Source organism: Streptopelia decaocto (assembly GCF_964273445.1).
Source record: "Streptopelia decaocto genome assembly, chromosome: 2".
NCBI lineage: Eukaryota > Metazoa > Chordata > Aves > Columbiformes > Columbidae > Streptopelia > Streptopelia decaocto.
This window is the reverse complement of record NC_138655.1, coordinates 38,056,509-38,071,957: the sequence shown is the minus strand read 5'-3', so window position 1 is coordinate 38,071,957 and position 15,449 is coordinate 38,056,509. Positions and strand designations below refer to the sequence as shown.

Genomic DNA, 15,449 nt, shown 5'->3' with positions numbered 1-15,449 from the left:
TATATATACTATTAGCAGTAGTAGTATATTAGTGTTATTTTATTAAACTGTGTTTATCTCAATCCACAAGTTTCTCCATTCCCTTTCGATTCTCTCCCCTATTCGGGGCACGGTGTGGGGGAGAGCGAGCGAGCAGCTGTCGCAGTTTTTTTGCTAGCTCAGGTTAAACCACGACAGGCTGCCCACACACAAGTGAGCTCTGGCACTGCACCTGGGATGAGTTGCACGAGCAAGAGCTGGGGACAGCCTTGTTGAAAGCTTCTTCCCCCTGACTCAGCAGCCGTGTTCAAGTGCATTTAAGCTCAGGCCCTGGGCATGGGTCCCTGCCTGAGCTGTGCTGTAGGTATGCCTGCGCTGGGCCAAGGATCTCATTTATCCTCACCCTGACTTGCTGACATGACCATACCAAGTGAACACAGGTTACAGTAGCCTCGTGATTTGTGACTGTCACAGACAGAAATACAAAGGCAATGACTGTTAGTGCTTTATTCATGGTATCTAAAAGAAAATAAAAATACATATCTGCTTGAATAAAAGTTTATTTTGTGCATCATAGAAAAATCATGGATTCTATCGAATAAGGCTTTCAAGATAAAGGATATAAAGGAAAGAAACATACAAATTCATCATAAACACACTGTTTTCTCATCGTATTACACACAGGACCCCTTATAGTTACACACTTAAAGACTAGTTGCTACCATTGCAGTTAGCAGACATTTCACTTGCAAGATTGATCCCTGTTTTTAAGGCTAAATCCTGCCCTCTTTAGTTCAGCAAATACTTACAGCTATTGCAAAGAACTCGGCCTGAACAAAAAGTAGAAGACTGGACTTGGTTTCTTAGGTGCAACATTCATATGCAACTGTAGAACATAATCCTCTTATTACACTTGGTTCTACTCAGGAGTTAGCTAATATAGTTAATAAAGTCACTTATATTAAAAACTAGTTCCATTTACTAAATTTGGCTGATCTGACAAATGTAGAAATAGTCTGTAATATCACGTTTAAGCTTGTAATTAACTGGTAGTGCCTTTCTGTTAGTCACAGTTAATGTTTCCTTATAGTTTTTTAACTAATGCATTTCACATTCTCTTACACAGTTGTTTCACGATAAAGAACAAGTAGAGCGTCTTTTACTTGAAAAACCTGAGAAACATATCAGCTTTATTCAGATATGGTACTTCAGAGTACAAAGCACTACAAAACACAGCTGAGATACAAACCTGAATTCTTCATAAACTCCAAAACCCTATTGATTTTAACGGAGTTTGGGAGCTGTGCAATAGAGTTTCATCTTAGTCCCTTTTTGGACACCACATAAAACCACTGAACAAAATTTTTACTAAGTGTGCAGCAAAACAAAGCAAACAAAAAGAAAAAAAGGTATCACAGTGTATTGAATGCAACTGCTATTATCACATTATGTCAACGTTAATAGTTTTCTCATATACATTCAACTGCTGTTTGAATTCCAGCTACATTAAACTGTCCAACAAGACAGGAAGAAGCTACTGCCTTTACTAAGTTAGTAGCAAACTATCTCCAGACTCAAAGTGAGAGTTCTATCCAGTAGCTACAGGAAAAATCAGACTATGTAATGAAAAAATTAGGTTTACATTATTTTAAATAAAAAAACCCAGACATCTGCATCTCATAATAATATCTGTCTGCTGACCCCAGTTTCAGTGCATCCTCATATTTCTGTAGATATCACAAGGTATAAACACTCTAAACAATGCTGAATGTACAAGAGAAACAGTTTGACAAATGAGATATAACGTGCTTTTTAGTCTAAAATGTCTCTTTGCTATCACACCTCCTTACTATTTTGGTCAATTTTTCAAAAGACAAAATAGTCCCTGTCAAGAACTTGGTTACATACACATATTTACAACAAACCCAAGAGTCTCATGTGTTAAATAATTTGAAAAGGATAGGATTTTACCAAGCAACATACCTAAGCCTCTAGCGCTATCATAGTCCACAACATTTTACAAAGATAACTCTCATCTTTTAAAATATATGAATACCGTGTTTTTTCCTTGTACTAAACATTATTACTTCCAAGTTTATAAGCAAAATCAAGACCTCTTCCCTGGAAGAAAAATGCATTTTTCTGTAGCTTACCTTAAAGTGTGATCCAAGACAATTACCATGTTATTGAATGTAAATTTTTATATTAATGGTCCAACAGTGCAAAAGAAACATAGGATAAATCATTGTAAAGGAAGAGAACTCTTCTGGCTTTCTGTCATGTGCAGTGCACTATGTCAGCTTAGTTACACAATGCTGACAAATAACTACATTTATAAATAGCAGCACTGCACCTTTGACATGACATTCAATCAAAAAAATAGATTTGCTGAAATGAAGAAAATGTTCCTGTATAAACTGGAGTATAATTATAAATCAATTCTTTTGTTTCCTCATCTTCACTGGGGAAATGGTGCAGGCTCTTCCGGGCTGTAAAACATCGTAAAAGTACAGATCACTTTACTGTTATCCTCCCTGAAATCACCTTTCTAGGCAGTTATTCTGTGTAGCATAACAGCAAATGGAATTACAGTAACTTATATGTGAAGAACTGTGAAGATACATCTTCAGGAAGCTGGTTACAGCATATTTTATTACCAGAGAGGGAGAAATGTAATAATTAATTTAAAGCCAAGACTGTACAAAAATATTTATCCATGAGATACTGGCAGTATCTACCAGAGATACCAATACCTGTAACACTGAAAGAGTATCAGCCTACTGGAAGCTGCATTGTCAGCACAGACTGTGCTGGTGACTACAGTACAAACTGAATCCTTGTCTGGTTTATCATGTTGGCAACTTTACACAAGTTCGAATTAAGATTTTAGATATGAAAATGATATTTCAGTAGAATGGTTTAGTTATCAAGTGATCACAGATGAGTATATTTTGCCAGCTGAAAACAGTTTGTTTTTCACCCTGTGGTTTATTTTCTAAAACTATCAACTACTCATTGCAACATTACAATATGAAGTACTCATTTAGAGCAGCTGTACACAGATCAGGGTGGTAATAAAAAGTAACTTGTGATTGGGTATAAGAGATGAGGGGTAGACACATGCAGGTGGCTGACAGAAGTTTGCTCTACTAGAATTGAAGGTCAACAGATCCAAAAGCTAGTGATGCATCTGTGTGGTACTACACACAAGCTCATTATATGTGTATACATATATAAAAGAACTTTCATGTACTGTGTCTCAACAGGACTTACAGAGCTGGCACTTCTTTTGCTACATTTACTTGGATAATGGCCTAAGCAAGCTTACTTCTGCCTCTACTATAGCGTGCAGACAGATAGTAGGGAACATAGCAAACAAAACTAGAAAACATACTGCATTCTAGAATTAAGACTACAAAATAAAAGAGACGCATACTATACTTTCTTCTATTTTCCCTTTTAATTTTGTCTTAGTCTCCCCCCATAAGAACCTTATCAAAATTCTTAAGATACACGAAGCTTATGGATACTGACAAGGAATTTTACATGATTTTGCTACCTTTTAGTGAATGGGAATAGGACTAAATATTGCAAAAAAGAGTCTTGAACTTGTACAAAGCACAACTTTTATTTCTATACTCTCACTGACCAAGTCAGCAGAAGTTGCATTTCTTTAAACCACAGAATCATGACGTGCTTTCTCCAGTTAGGTGACTCTCTTTATTTAGGATCAACTCTAGAGACCAAACTCTATTAGGTTATTGATTACGTTTCTTCATAGTCTCAATCAAGTAAGACAATTTCATAAACAGTCATTTTAAAATATGAAAATGATGTCTCAGCAGAATGGTTTAGTAAGTATAAATAAAGGAATAAAATAAGTTTGATCCCTTCAAATACTCCAGTATTTATATCTTGCTTATTTATAATGAATAGACCAAAAGTGTAATAAATTTTAAAAATTTTACACATCAGTTATTTCCAGCTTTTACAGAAGCTCTGTAAAATTTACAAACTTGTTATGCTCTCTATAGTATATAAATGTTGGGCACTGTATTTCATCCTTTTGATACATCCATATACTGCCCAAGCAGTATTTATAATCTTGGCACATGTATTTTGCAAGCAAAACTGAGAATACATTGAATGACTCTAACTCAGTTTGGAACTAAAGAAATCTCTGAAATTATGAATGGAGTATTTTTTTTGTTTCGCTGTCTTTGTGCAAGGGAGGCTAAAATGTTACAGTGACCATTCAAAATGGTAGATAGGCATAGCACAAACAATGCTTTTGAGTCAGTCTACTGAAAAGAATTAGTGGAATATCTGGCCTTTTGATGTCACTTTTACCAAGCCATTCTATTTCTAGTATCCCTTGTTTTTTTATAAGGCTATAAAGTTTGCAGAATAATCTTCTCGGAAAGCAGAGGTACCGAACTTTGACAGCCAAAAAGGAGGTCTGTCATCTTCAAAGATTTTCACTCCAAAAAAACAACATTTATAGATAATAAATGTCTTACCTTCGTTAACGAAGAAGTCAGCTATATAATATGCTGCTCTTATAGCTGATGGGGAATGTGGAATGCCTGGTGAATCCTTCCACTCAAAAGCATTTTTCTCTGGATGCCACTGAACACCATAAATTGGATATTTGTATGCTGCAACAAACACAAAGCACATAACAAAAGTCTGTGCCTTAAGAATTACGTGCTTAGCCTTACTGCAAAAGAAACTCAAAGGATAAGCTATAAAAACACTTTACTTATCAACAGTTTCACAAAAGTTTAAACAGCAAGTTGAAACTGTTACTCACAGTAGAACTGAAAGGAAACAAAATGGATATTGTAAAAGAAGGGTCTCAATCCATGCAAGAAGATTTTTGTACATCACTTTTTTAATTATTCATTTCAGAATGTTTATATATATAGGTATAAACTAAAAAGTAGTGTTACAAGTGTATCAGTCTCAAAACGTCCTATCTACTGCCAGCAACGCTCAACATGCAATATTCAAAGGCACAAAGGAAACCCCTGGCAGTTCCATGGGACAGATCCAAGTCTTAGGTTCTCCTTCAAGGCCCAATCAGTCCAGGGGCAGCTGTCATCTGCTCTGTGCCAGACCTGATACCCACAGGGAGAAACCAGTCCTTAACTCGATTAACAGAGAATAGCAGCACAGCAGTTGATGACTGCTTCGTGATTAACCGCTTGCAGGCACAGGAGATGTCTGTCATTAGCCTAATCAGTTTTTCTGATCAAACTGCTCTTCTCCTCTTCTGGAGGATGGCCAGAGGAATCCCATGGGCCAGCAGCTGGGCCTCACTGTAGAGCTGCTAGTAGTGCACTGATCAAGATAAAACACTCCCTAAAGAGCTAAATTGTTTCTTGAGCTGAGCAAGCCTGGTGCAAAACACACACAAGACAAGTAATGCATAAGGCTTTTGGAGGAGGCTGATTACTAGTATTGCTGCTAAAGTAACGAGGGATGTTGCCGTTACCTCAGTACTCTGAATTGTTCTTCCTTAGAGCAAACAGATACAGAGCATCACAGGAACACAAGCATAAGCAGACAGACAGAAAACAAGGTGCAACAAAGGCACATTGCATTGCGCAGGGGTTAAACTACTACAGGACAAGTGCTGTACACTTCACCCCACAGCACTGAAATACTCCAGTGCTAAAGTGTAACAGCATATCTGGAAGGGGAACAGCATGTGAGACAAGTCAGTAATTAGGCTCACAGATACATACTCATAAGATAAAATATCTCTGCAAAGAGGGCATGTTCCTCACAGCCAGAGCACCAACAGGGCTGATGCTCACTCTGCTATTCTAACAGCAAGCCTGCAGAACAAATTAACATCAATGCCACTACACCCCTAAAGAATTAGTTTGTTATGGTCACAGTTCACAAAGGAAATTCATTTCCCTACCTTCCATGGTAGATATAAACTCCACTTCATCATTGGTGTTAGTGGTCAGAACATTATAGAAATTACGAAGCTTTTCATTCTTTGTGAAATTCTGTGATAAGGAGGGGAAAAGAAAAAAAATATGTTATTTGCTCATTTATATCTAGTTTTAACAGAGCAAATGCATTTGTGTTCAGGAAAAAAAAAAATCAAATACCTTCATGGAGAGGCTCCACATATGGAAGTTTGATGACAATGGCTTAGTAGCAAATGCATGTAATACATCATCAGGGAAATTCTTGAATAATCTACTGTTTTTTGCAGCTATTACAAAGAAAAATGAAAAAAGAATGTTGTCCATTACCCAAGCTGCTAACAGATGGACTAATATTGGAGACAAATTTAATAAAATACTGCACTAAACTTTTTTCTATAGTATAACCATATGATTTTAGAATACATGCAAGGAAAATCAGTGAAATAACTACTACAGGTTTCCAATACGCTGTTACCACTGTCCTCCAGTCTTGACATACAGAGGACCCAACTTTGCTGCCTAAGTTCTCAATAAGCATCGTTCTTTACCATTCATTTCAGTGATCTTTCCATTCACAATGAGCATAAATGATGGAATTTTTGAATGCTTCATGGTCCACAGATGGCTTACTCACAAATTAATGGATAAAGTATCAACAGAGGCCACATTTCACCAGTGTTGCTGAGTGGCACAGCTCTATCTTAAGGGATATCTTCTGATTTCAATACTGTACAAGTGGGACAGCAATGATAATATTCATCATTAGGAAAGATGCAATTTGTAAACTTTAAAATGACCTGCTCCCTGAGTTTGATAGGTTTCAGACCTGTGAATTTTGTTCAACTCGGTAACAAAAAGGGACCTAAACCCACATTATTTTTGTAGGTCCAAATTATTAAATGACTCAAAGAGTCACTGTGTCTTTTTGCTGACTACTGTTGTTTTCAAATGGCTGTTGCTCATATCTCTGCTTTAGAAGTGATAAAGTTGGCAGTGACTTTCTAAAAACAGTCATGGCAACTTAATAAGAAATAATTTAACAAGCTAATCATCAGGAACCTCCCAAACATTCACGCCTGCATATTTATCACAAACAAACCACAGCAGCTCTCAGAAAAACTCAGACATCCGATACAATGGAATTTTTCACCTGAGGTAAAGTTCAGAGGGAGTGCAAAACCATTTGTCTTGGTATTAACAAGTAAAACTTCGCCACTTGTGAGATATGTAAGCTCTTCGTGTCCAAGACATGTTCCCCATACTGGAAAATAATCTCCTTTATCGTTAGCCTTCAAAATAAAAAGCAACAAAGCATGTTATGAACACATAGCAAGGGCCTTTTGCAATGTCCATATGCCTGTGGCCACACATCTGTATTAAGAAAACATAAATCCTATTGCTAGCTTTGCTACGGTCTTAAGTGACATTCTGATTTGCTTGTTTAACTAGCAGCTTTGGATCTGTGTTCCAGAAAGATAAATTGGGAGTTTAAGCAACATAAAAAGTGACAATCATTTTCAAAAGAATGAAAATCGACAGACAAGTGGAAAAGCAAGAGAAAAAAGTAAAAAGGAGAAAAGGAAAGCAAAAAGAGAACACAACTAGCTTCCTATCACTTAAATAAGTACAGTGGAAATTTGCATTTTTGTATGGTTTATTTCTGATAGTAAGCACATGTTATAGACTGGGATGTTTCAGAACTCCCATTTTTGTGAAATCTGAGTAGTCTTTCGTACCTTGTTTCTAAACATTTTTAAGTTACGCATAACCCGCCCTATCACCATTTTTGAGAAAGCTGAAATTATAGGCTTAGAATAAAAATGTCACCCTACCGCATTACTGATAGTATGGTAATGAAAGCCCATATAAGTGCTTCTCAAAGCAAAACACTGAAGATTTACAGAAAGAAGTCTAATAATAATGCAGCATCTTCAGGACCACCCATCATGCATGGCTACACAAAGGACTTGAAACTTCACTGTCTATCTTTCATGTAAGCAAGGAATAAAACCACTAATGGCAAAAAATAGACTATGGCTGAAGAAAAGTTACAACTGAACCATAAACATTTTGTGCCGTCTCCCTGCTTTTTTTTTAATAAACATTAGCCTGAAGGCTAAGCATGTACTAATCAACACCCAAGACATCACATTTTAAAACCTAATTTAAAAGCTGGAAAACAGTATTTCATTTAGGTTTTTGCCTGGCTAGTAAAACTCTATTGACTTTAATGAGGATTAGCATTTCGCATCCTCTATTCATATTAAAGCAAAGCCAAACCAAGTAATTTCTCATTATGAACATTTGAAAATGAAGAGAAAAAGAGCCCTCATACGTTTAAAAAAACCCCCATAAAATTAACTCAATTCTGTACCTGCTAATACACTCTTGACTATTGTAGCTTACATTAGTAAAACTGTCGGTATTTTATAGTGATAATTAAGTCTCAAAAGATGAAAATCAAAACAAACATCACAAATAGCACAGAAAAAAATGACTTATTACTAAGGGTTACCTATGATGAACTGAAAATATTCTGCTTTTAACTCACCTGAAGTATACATACCACCTAATAAACCTGCCTCTCTGAGCTTAAAATTATGACATATACAATACAGTTAATCATTATGAAATGTCAATAGAATTTCGTAATAGTACTGCCAACCACAAGAAACCTTGCCTCAGTACTGAATACAAAGACAGAGGCTGCACTTCACACAGTGAGCGGTTTCAAAGAGACAAATGAGATTCTTACAGAAAAGCAAGACAGCTTTTGCAAGATTTAGGTTTAAGGCAACAGACTAACAATCACCATGAAGAAAGACACACAACAGTATAACAACAGTGGTGCCATGGGGACTGAAGAGTAGGAAGCTTAAACTACTGAATTGCAGCAGCTCACTGGTCTCACAAAGGCACTACCTGTGCTTTCCTTGACGGCTGTCGGGAAGTCAGCAGCAAGGGTAGATGAGGAATCCCTCACTGCCAATGAATGCTCCTACCATGGCATGAGTTTAAGCACTACTCAGAACAACCTCTAGAATTGGGCAAAATTTCTGAAGTATGAATTCTGTAATAATTTCAATCAGTGTTAGCTGAAAAGAAAGTCAGTAAAGAGGAAAAAAGGAAGAAAATTTTTATTCAATTTGAACACGGAGGATCCTTAACATATCGTAGGGATTGTATATGAAGCTCTGTGAATCTCCACACTTTTCCACAATGCAAATTTGACTTCAAAATGTGTTGACTACTATCTGAAAAAAAACAACCCTTACACTCTAAGAGAATTAAATCTTCAGTAAGGATTCAGATCCTTCCTGATGTTCTTTGATAGAATGAGGTTTCCCAGAAATTCAGTATTCTCTTAGTAAAGCTAATGATCATACACATATTAAAAAACAATGAATATAAACTTTCAAGTGTTCTTTCCACCTTTTTTCATGTTTTATATTAAGCTAGTGTTTCTTAAGAAATCTGCTACATTTACAGTTACCAATGCAAAGAAATGGGTAAAACAATATAACATGCCAATGCAGGCCCCTCATCTGCACCTCCAGAAATATTTTTAAATCTGCCTATAGATAAGTGAGAATAAACGTGTTTCACTAGCTGTAACACATATGCAAAGGGAGGCTTTAATGTTATGTTATTGTAAATTGGTTTATTTGAGAGTTTCTCTAGAATTCTTTCCAAGTCTAATCTTTAATCATAAGACTTCAACAAATGATTACTTTTAAGTATAACTTTGTTCAGTGTTCAACGTCAATGGATATTCTCTGCTTTTGGAAGGCATTATGGTTACTTTATTGGAAGTTCCACACAGCCATAAAGCCCGAGGTACAATAAATAAAAGATACTGTTCTCATCTGAAGAACTTGGGAGTTGAAGACCATGACACAACATGTAACAGGAGAGGGTGTCAGAAGTCTGAATAGTAAGGTATTAAACGATTTTTTATGCAGAAGCCAGCAATAAGCTACTTATTGTCAGGCTTACAGTTAACACACTGGATTCCAATGCAAAACTATGAAAAATATAATCCTCCCTGTCATTTTGATCTCTGAAAAGTGATGATAACAAGAACAGACTGTTCCTTAGTAATTACCTCTAATGCCTTGTGGTAAAATATCTTAGCAACCCTGGAATATTCTGAAGTCTTAAGATCCACACCACCTCCTGGAAAAAGTACCCTGAAAGGCAACAATCCAAGAATCTGATTAGCAACAGTGACCAAACTAAAACTTGGACAATGTACACAGAGAAAGGTCTGATAGTAGTTTTAAGGGTAGGATTTGAGTCTACATTAAGACACTTACATTTCAAAAATCTATAGACACGCATCTAAGCTTCTATTATGGACAGCAGGGATCTAGTCAGAAAAGTCAACAGAGACTTGAATAGGTTTTCTAGAGCAGACACCTAAGTGGTCAGTAGGTTGAACAGCCCTGTAGGCTCCACTGGCTGTACTGACTAGCATCCCATTAATTACATGACCTTAAACAGCTAGTGCACATGCAGACAGCTAAGCTTAGTTTTTAACTGAATCTTATCCTAAATCTCAGTGCTCTTATACTGAAGAATGGTTATTATTATAAAGCAGTGACTGAGTCTAGTGCAATGTAAGAAGAGAGCAAAGAGAAAATACACAAAACAGACAGATTTCAGCTGGTATACAAAAGGGTTATGTGCCACGACTCCATCAAAACCTGTCCTGACTCTTAGCCGGTTCTCCCTGGCACTTTAAAATCCTGCCCTCAACCTCAGTTCATCGTGTTCAGTTTCAATAAAGAACTGTAGCCCTGGCAGAGTGACCTTCTTATGGCAGACAACACAGACCAAAAAGTTTCTATTAAAAAAGGAAAAAAGTACATTTGGCCATAGCCTTTCGTCACATGGGATCTAATACAGCCGAAGAAGACTCAGAGACAATTTCAAATTAATAGTGCACAATCTTTTACTACCACAAAAAAATAATCAGCAATGGAAATTCTCTGTGTGGGTCCCCAGACCCAAACACCATTAAAGACTCAGTACAGTCTAGCAGAGATTTCACATGTGCATGTAATGATATAGAACGTAATCAAGTACCATCAGAGACAGTAACATGAAATAAAGGAAGTCTCTCCTAGCTGTAACTGGAACAGTACTGGCAAAACTGACAGAACTGAATGTGTGAGTGTTCCCTAACCCCATTGCAGCAGAACCTCAATTAAATTTACTCAAGCCACCTATATCAGTTGCTGATTTTTTACCAAAATGGCTGAAGGTTTTCCTATACCTTTCTGTGCTCTGGAAATGGCAACCTGTATCAGTAAGATACTAACAAGCAGCCAAAACCAACTAAGATCTCAAATGATCCCAAGCATTTGCAGAGTGCATGTGCATTTAAATCCTTGTGACCAGGTTTATTTTAGGGTTAATGAGGCAGAGGACCATGCAAAAGCCACCAAGTATTTAGTGGAAAAGTAGAGCAGTATTCACAAAAATATAAATCACATTACTCTGCAGTGCCAATATAGAAAAAGAACACAGGTGAAGGTATTTTCAAAACAGGCCAGATAATAGATTTCTACAAATATCTAGTTAGACAAATAAGGCTTACATGGAAGTGCTGGAAAAATCACTTCACCTGTTCCTGTTGTTCAAATAAAAAAAACTGGCCAATACTAATTAGGAAAAACAATTGTCATTTCTGCTAATGCAAAAAGGAAGTAACCCATTAAGTAGCAATGATAATGGCTTGACATTGTCATATACACATTGAAATGTAACTACTTCTATTCCAGTATCTCTAACTGGTTAGTTGATTGAATTTCAAAGGCTATTTCAGGAGTACATTGCTGTATTCATAAAATTCCATCTCTACTATAGTAAATTTCATGATTTTAAGAAGGTGGTGTTTAATAATTAATAATTTCCAACTGCAAAGAATCTGGAGTTAACCTCTTACATGAAAGATCAATGTATCTCTTTCTTATTGTAAGTTTCCACATAATGGAAAGTCCTTCCCTCCAGAGATCTTATTTGTTATTTACACACAGCTATAGTGTGGAAGCCATTAACTAACAGCAGAGAGCAATAAGAGGAAATAGAGACCATCCTTACCCAACTACACAGCACAAACCCACTGCCAGTCACTGCAATGACAGAAGGATAAGAGAACTGGATCTACTTGCCTAACACCTTCTTCTACATCAAGGAAGGTGATGAGGTAGAAATAATTGAAGAGCCCATTGGTGAAAATCCTTCTGGCAATGAAAGAGAGGCTGGCAGCCATGAGAAAGGGATGAAATTACTCATTTTGACTCCAACATGAGAAGCCACAAGGGAAGAAGTGTCACTGTCTTATACTTGCTCATACCAAAAGACTGTGAAGACCCACATGTTGGTGTACAGGGCATTCTGTGGAACAGAGGACAATGCTCTCCCCAGACAGCCACAGGTCTAAATCTGCGAATTCTACGTATGTTGATTAACATCCTAGTATATGCATAAACCTAACAAAAATATTCACGATTTAAGATCCTCATCTCATGACTGCAAGTAACCTAATCACATGCCGTAGGCTTACATAAAATCAAGGCTGTGAAGTGTAGCATCAGCTGACTTGACTCTTCTAAAGTGCACTTTTAGCAGACAGCAACTATAAACGGTTATGCCTGCGCTTAGTCCACAATTTAATGTGTTAAATTAGATAGCCCACATTTAAAATGTAGGAAAAGCACATGGGTGGACAGTTGCCATAGGTCAGCTGAAAAATTAGAATGTTTGTCAAGCAAAGACCTAAGCCGCAGAATCACAACAGGCAAGACGGGCCATTCAAGTAGCAAGAAAGAAAGCACCCACAGAAAAATGGGTAGAAGAGACTGGAAATCAGAAACTTTTATGATAGATGAAATGTGAGGAGTACTGCAAAAGTGAAAAAGGGTAGGAACAGGGGTGAAACACCCAGCAAGTGCTATTAAATACCAAAACTAAAGTGATGGACTCAAATGAGGAAGAAGGAAGCATTAAGAAAGAAGAAGTGAGCTATTTCACTTGTACAATTGTTAACCACTACAATGCCACTTCGGTCTGTCTGCAGACAAGCACAGGACAATGCCAAGATGGCACTGTTGCAGATTATCTGACGTGCTCCTCAAGGAAGGAAAGGCAGCAGACTGACTTTGGATGAAATGGTGCTCTCTTTGTCTTTAGAACATATTTATATGTCTGCAGCACTCAGCATGACCTCTCAAGAGAATAGAAAGACAGTATTCTTGTGAGCACAGTAGAGCTCAAAACCAAAACTATCACATCTTTTAACAGAAAATCAGTGCTCAAAACTTACCCATTAATGGAGTGGAATAGTTTATCATATTCTTCATCTGAACGATTTAATCTGAAACACCAAGAAAACAGTTACATAATATATGAAATATTCATATTTAACCGCAAAATATCAACATTATTGAACAGAAACATGATACAGAAAATATGTAGAAAGCATGCTTTCAACAGTATAAAATGAAACATTTCAATTGGAACAGCTCAGTCCACAAGGCTAAAAATAGGACTGTGACATGTACAACTCAGGGGACCCCTTTGCAGACACTTGTTGAATTTAACATTTACATGAGTTGCATGGTGGTTATTTCCTGCAGACTGGCAACTCCGGTTTCCACTTGACTCCCAGATAGGCCGAGCTGCAAACAGTGGGTCACACCCTATCTTCAGCAAAGACAGAGTTGCGAGGTGGGAAGATGAGCAAGACCTCAGCATCCGCAAAACACCAGCACACCAGTATGATGACTACACTCCAGCAGAATTGATACACTGAGTATATTCTAAGCGTCCAGCTTTGCTGCACCTAACATAGTTGCCAGAATTAGAAGCTTCTATTCATTGATGAAGCTTCTAGACAGCAAACATTCTGAAAGCTCCACCAGCTACGAGAGGAACACTGGCTACTTATTCAGGCACTTACCTGGTGCTCTTATTGGATTGTGCGGATAAATCCTATTGTAATTTTCTGCAGTGGCATTAGTATAGCTTCTAAGTTCTGACAATTATCATTTTAGCACCTGACTTCAGTGCATTTACTATTTTATAGCTGTTATGAAATATTGCCAGTTGTTACTTACTCTGCTCCTTTTTACCCAACAAGGAAAACACAACAACATAGTTTGATGAATAGTTTGAGCAGAACTGGACTTCGGTTTCTTCAAGGACTACTGACAGCCTTCCTCCACTACTTGAATTCTAGGGCTACAGAACGTGACAAATGATCGTATGTATATATAACTAGATATCTACGTGTATTTATGGGGCACTATACGTTAAGACAGAATATAGGTAACTTCAAAAGCCACGGATGCAAATTACACAGGATAAAGAAAATAAAATTTTTCAAAGAAATGTTATTATCATAAACGGAACTATAAAAAATTACATGTTCCAGCCTGCTTTTATTCTGATTTCTAAACCACCCTGCAAATTGTGGCATCTTCAAATAGTCATGGAAGAGCTCTAAACGCTCAGAAAAGCTGCATAACTGCTTTCTGTGCCTGTGTTAATCAACTATTACCCCCTTCTAAGGATGTAAAATTCTACCTTATTGGCACAACTCGGGCACCAGCAGATTCCAAAAACTTCACATACGAAGCTGCAATATAAGAATTTCCAAATCTGTGGAACTTCTCAAAGTGGCATTCCTGTGACAATATCCCTGAGGGGTCCAAGAAAAAAAATTACACTATACAAGTAGCAAATGCCATGCACAGAAAGAAAAAATGAACTCCCATTTCCTATACGCCACATTAGTGTTACATTTACTACCTGAAAGAACTACAAACACTGACACAATGGTGCATCGATTACTTTGCCTAGTGACAAGGTACCAAGTAAACACACATTATCTGACTAAGAGTCAGCGTCCCTGCTTTAACTATTTAGTACTACTACTCCTCTTAAATAAGTTAGTGTTATTTTAAGATTTTTGAACAATGTACGGCATAACACTGTCTATGAAAGCTTTAACCAAACCCACGCTTTAGGAAACCTTTCACTCCACACACACACCGGGTTTCACGCCGGCTGTAGGCGCCGTTCCCTCCCCCAGGACAGTGAGGGCCGCCGTGTTACCCGCCAGTAACCCCCGTGGAGCGGCCGCCGGGGGCTGAGGGGCCGTCACCCCCCCCCCGCGGCTGCCGCCGCCGCCGCTCTCCCCCGCCACCGCCCCCTACCAATGATGGGCCTCTCGTTGCCTTTCGCCAGGTGGCCGCGCAGCACAGGAGAGGCTGCAGCGGCGCCGAGAAGCAGCAGCAGGAGGAGGAGGAAGGTGGCGGCCCGGAGGGGAAGAAGCCCCGCCAGGCTCCCCATGGCCACGTCGCTCGCCGCCTGTCAGGACCAACAGCTCCGCGCAGCCACTGGCCCACCCGCCGCCGCGCCGCGGGGCACGCTGGGAAGTGTAGTTCCGGCGGCGGGCGCTGGGCCGCGCTCGGGGCCGTCGCCTTGTCGCGGATCCCGGGTCGGGGTTCCCCG

The 15,449-nt window shown here is 38.2% G+C and overlaps 1 protein-coding gene across 1 annotated transcript; it reads right to left on the bottom strand.

Annotated features, from left to right (window-relative positions):
* Nucleotides 1-523: 523 nt before the first annotated feature.
* GGH (gamma-glutamyl hydrolase) lies at nucleotides 524-15,339 on the bottom strand. Its single transcript, XM_082046654.1, has 9 exons — nucleotides 15,152-15,339; nucleotides 14,520-14,634; nucleotides 13,258-13,308; nucleotides 10,033-10,117; nucleotides 7,078-7,216; nucleotides 6,108-6,214; nucleotides 5,912-6,002; nucleotides 4,500-4,637; nucleotides 524-2,468 (listed from the first exon to the last, which is right to left on the bottom strand). Exons 1-9 carry the CDS (start codon nucleotides 15,285-15,287, stop codon nucleotides 2,347-2,349), a joined length of 984 nt encoding a protein of 327 aa, XP_081902780.1. The 5' UTR covers nucleotides 15,288-15,339; the 3' UTR covers nucleotides 524-2,346.
* Between the last annotated feature and the right edge of the window lie 110 nt (nucleotides 15,340-15,449).

What these genes read in the sequence shown, in the direction of transcription:
- GGH (XM_082046654.1), bottom strand. Translation starts at nt 15,287, where the DNA reads ATGGGGAGCCTGGCGGGGCTTCTTCCCCTCCGGGCCGCCACCTTCCTC. An exon ending in CAACGAGAGGCCCATCATTG is followed by an intron (nt 14,635 to 15,151) that starts GTAGGGGGCGGT and finishes TGGACCCCTCAG; the next exon opens with GGATATTGTCACAGGAATGC. An exon ending in CTATTCCACTCCATTAATGG is followed by an intron (nt 10,118 to 13,257) that starts GTAAGTTTTGAG and finishes GTTGCCTTTCAG; the next exon opens with GGTACTTTTTCCAGGAGGTG.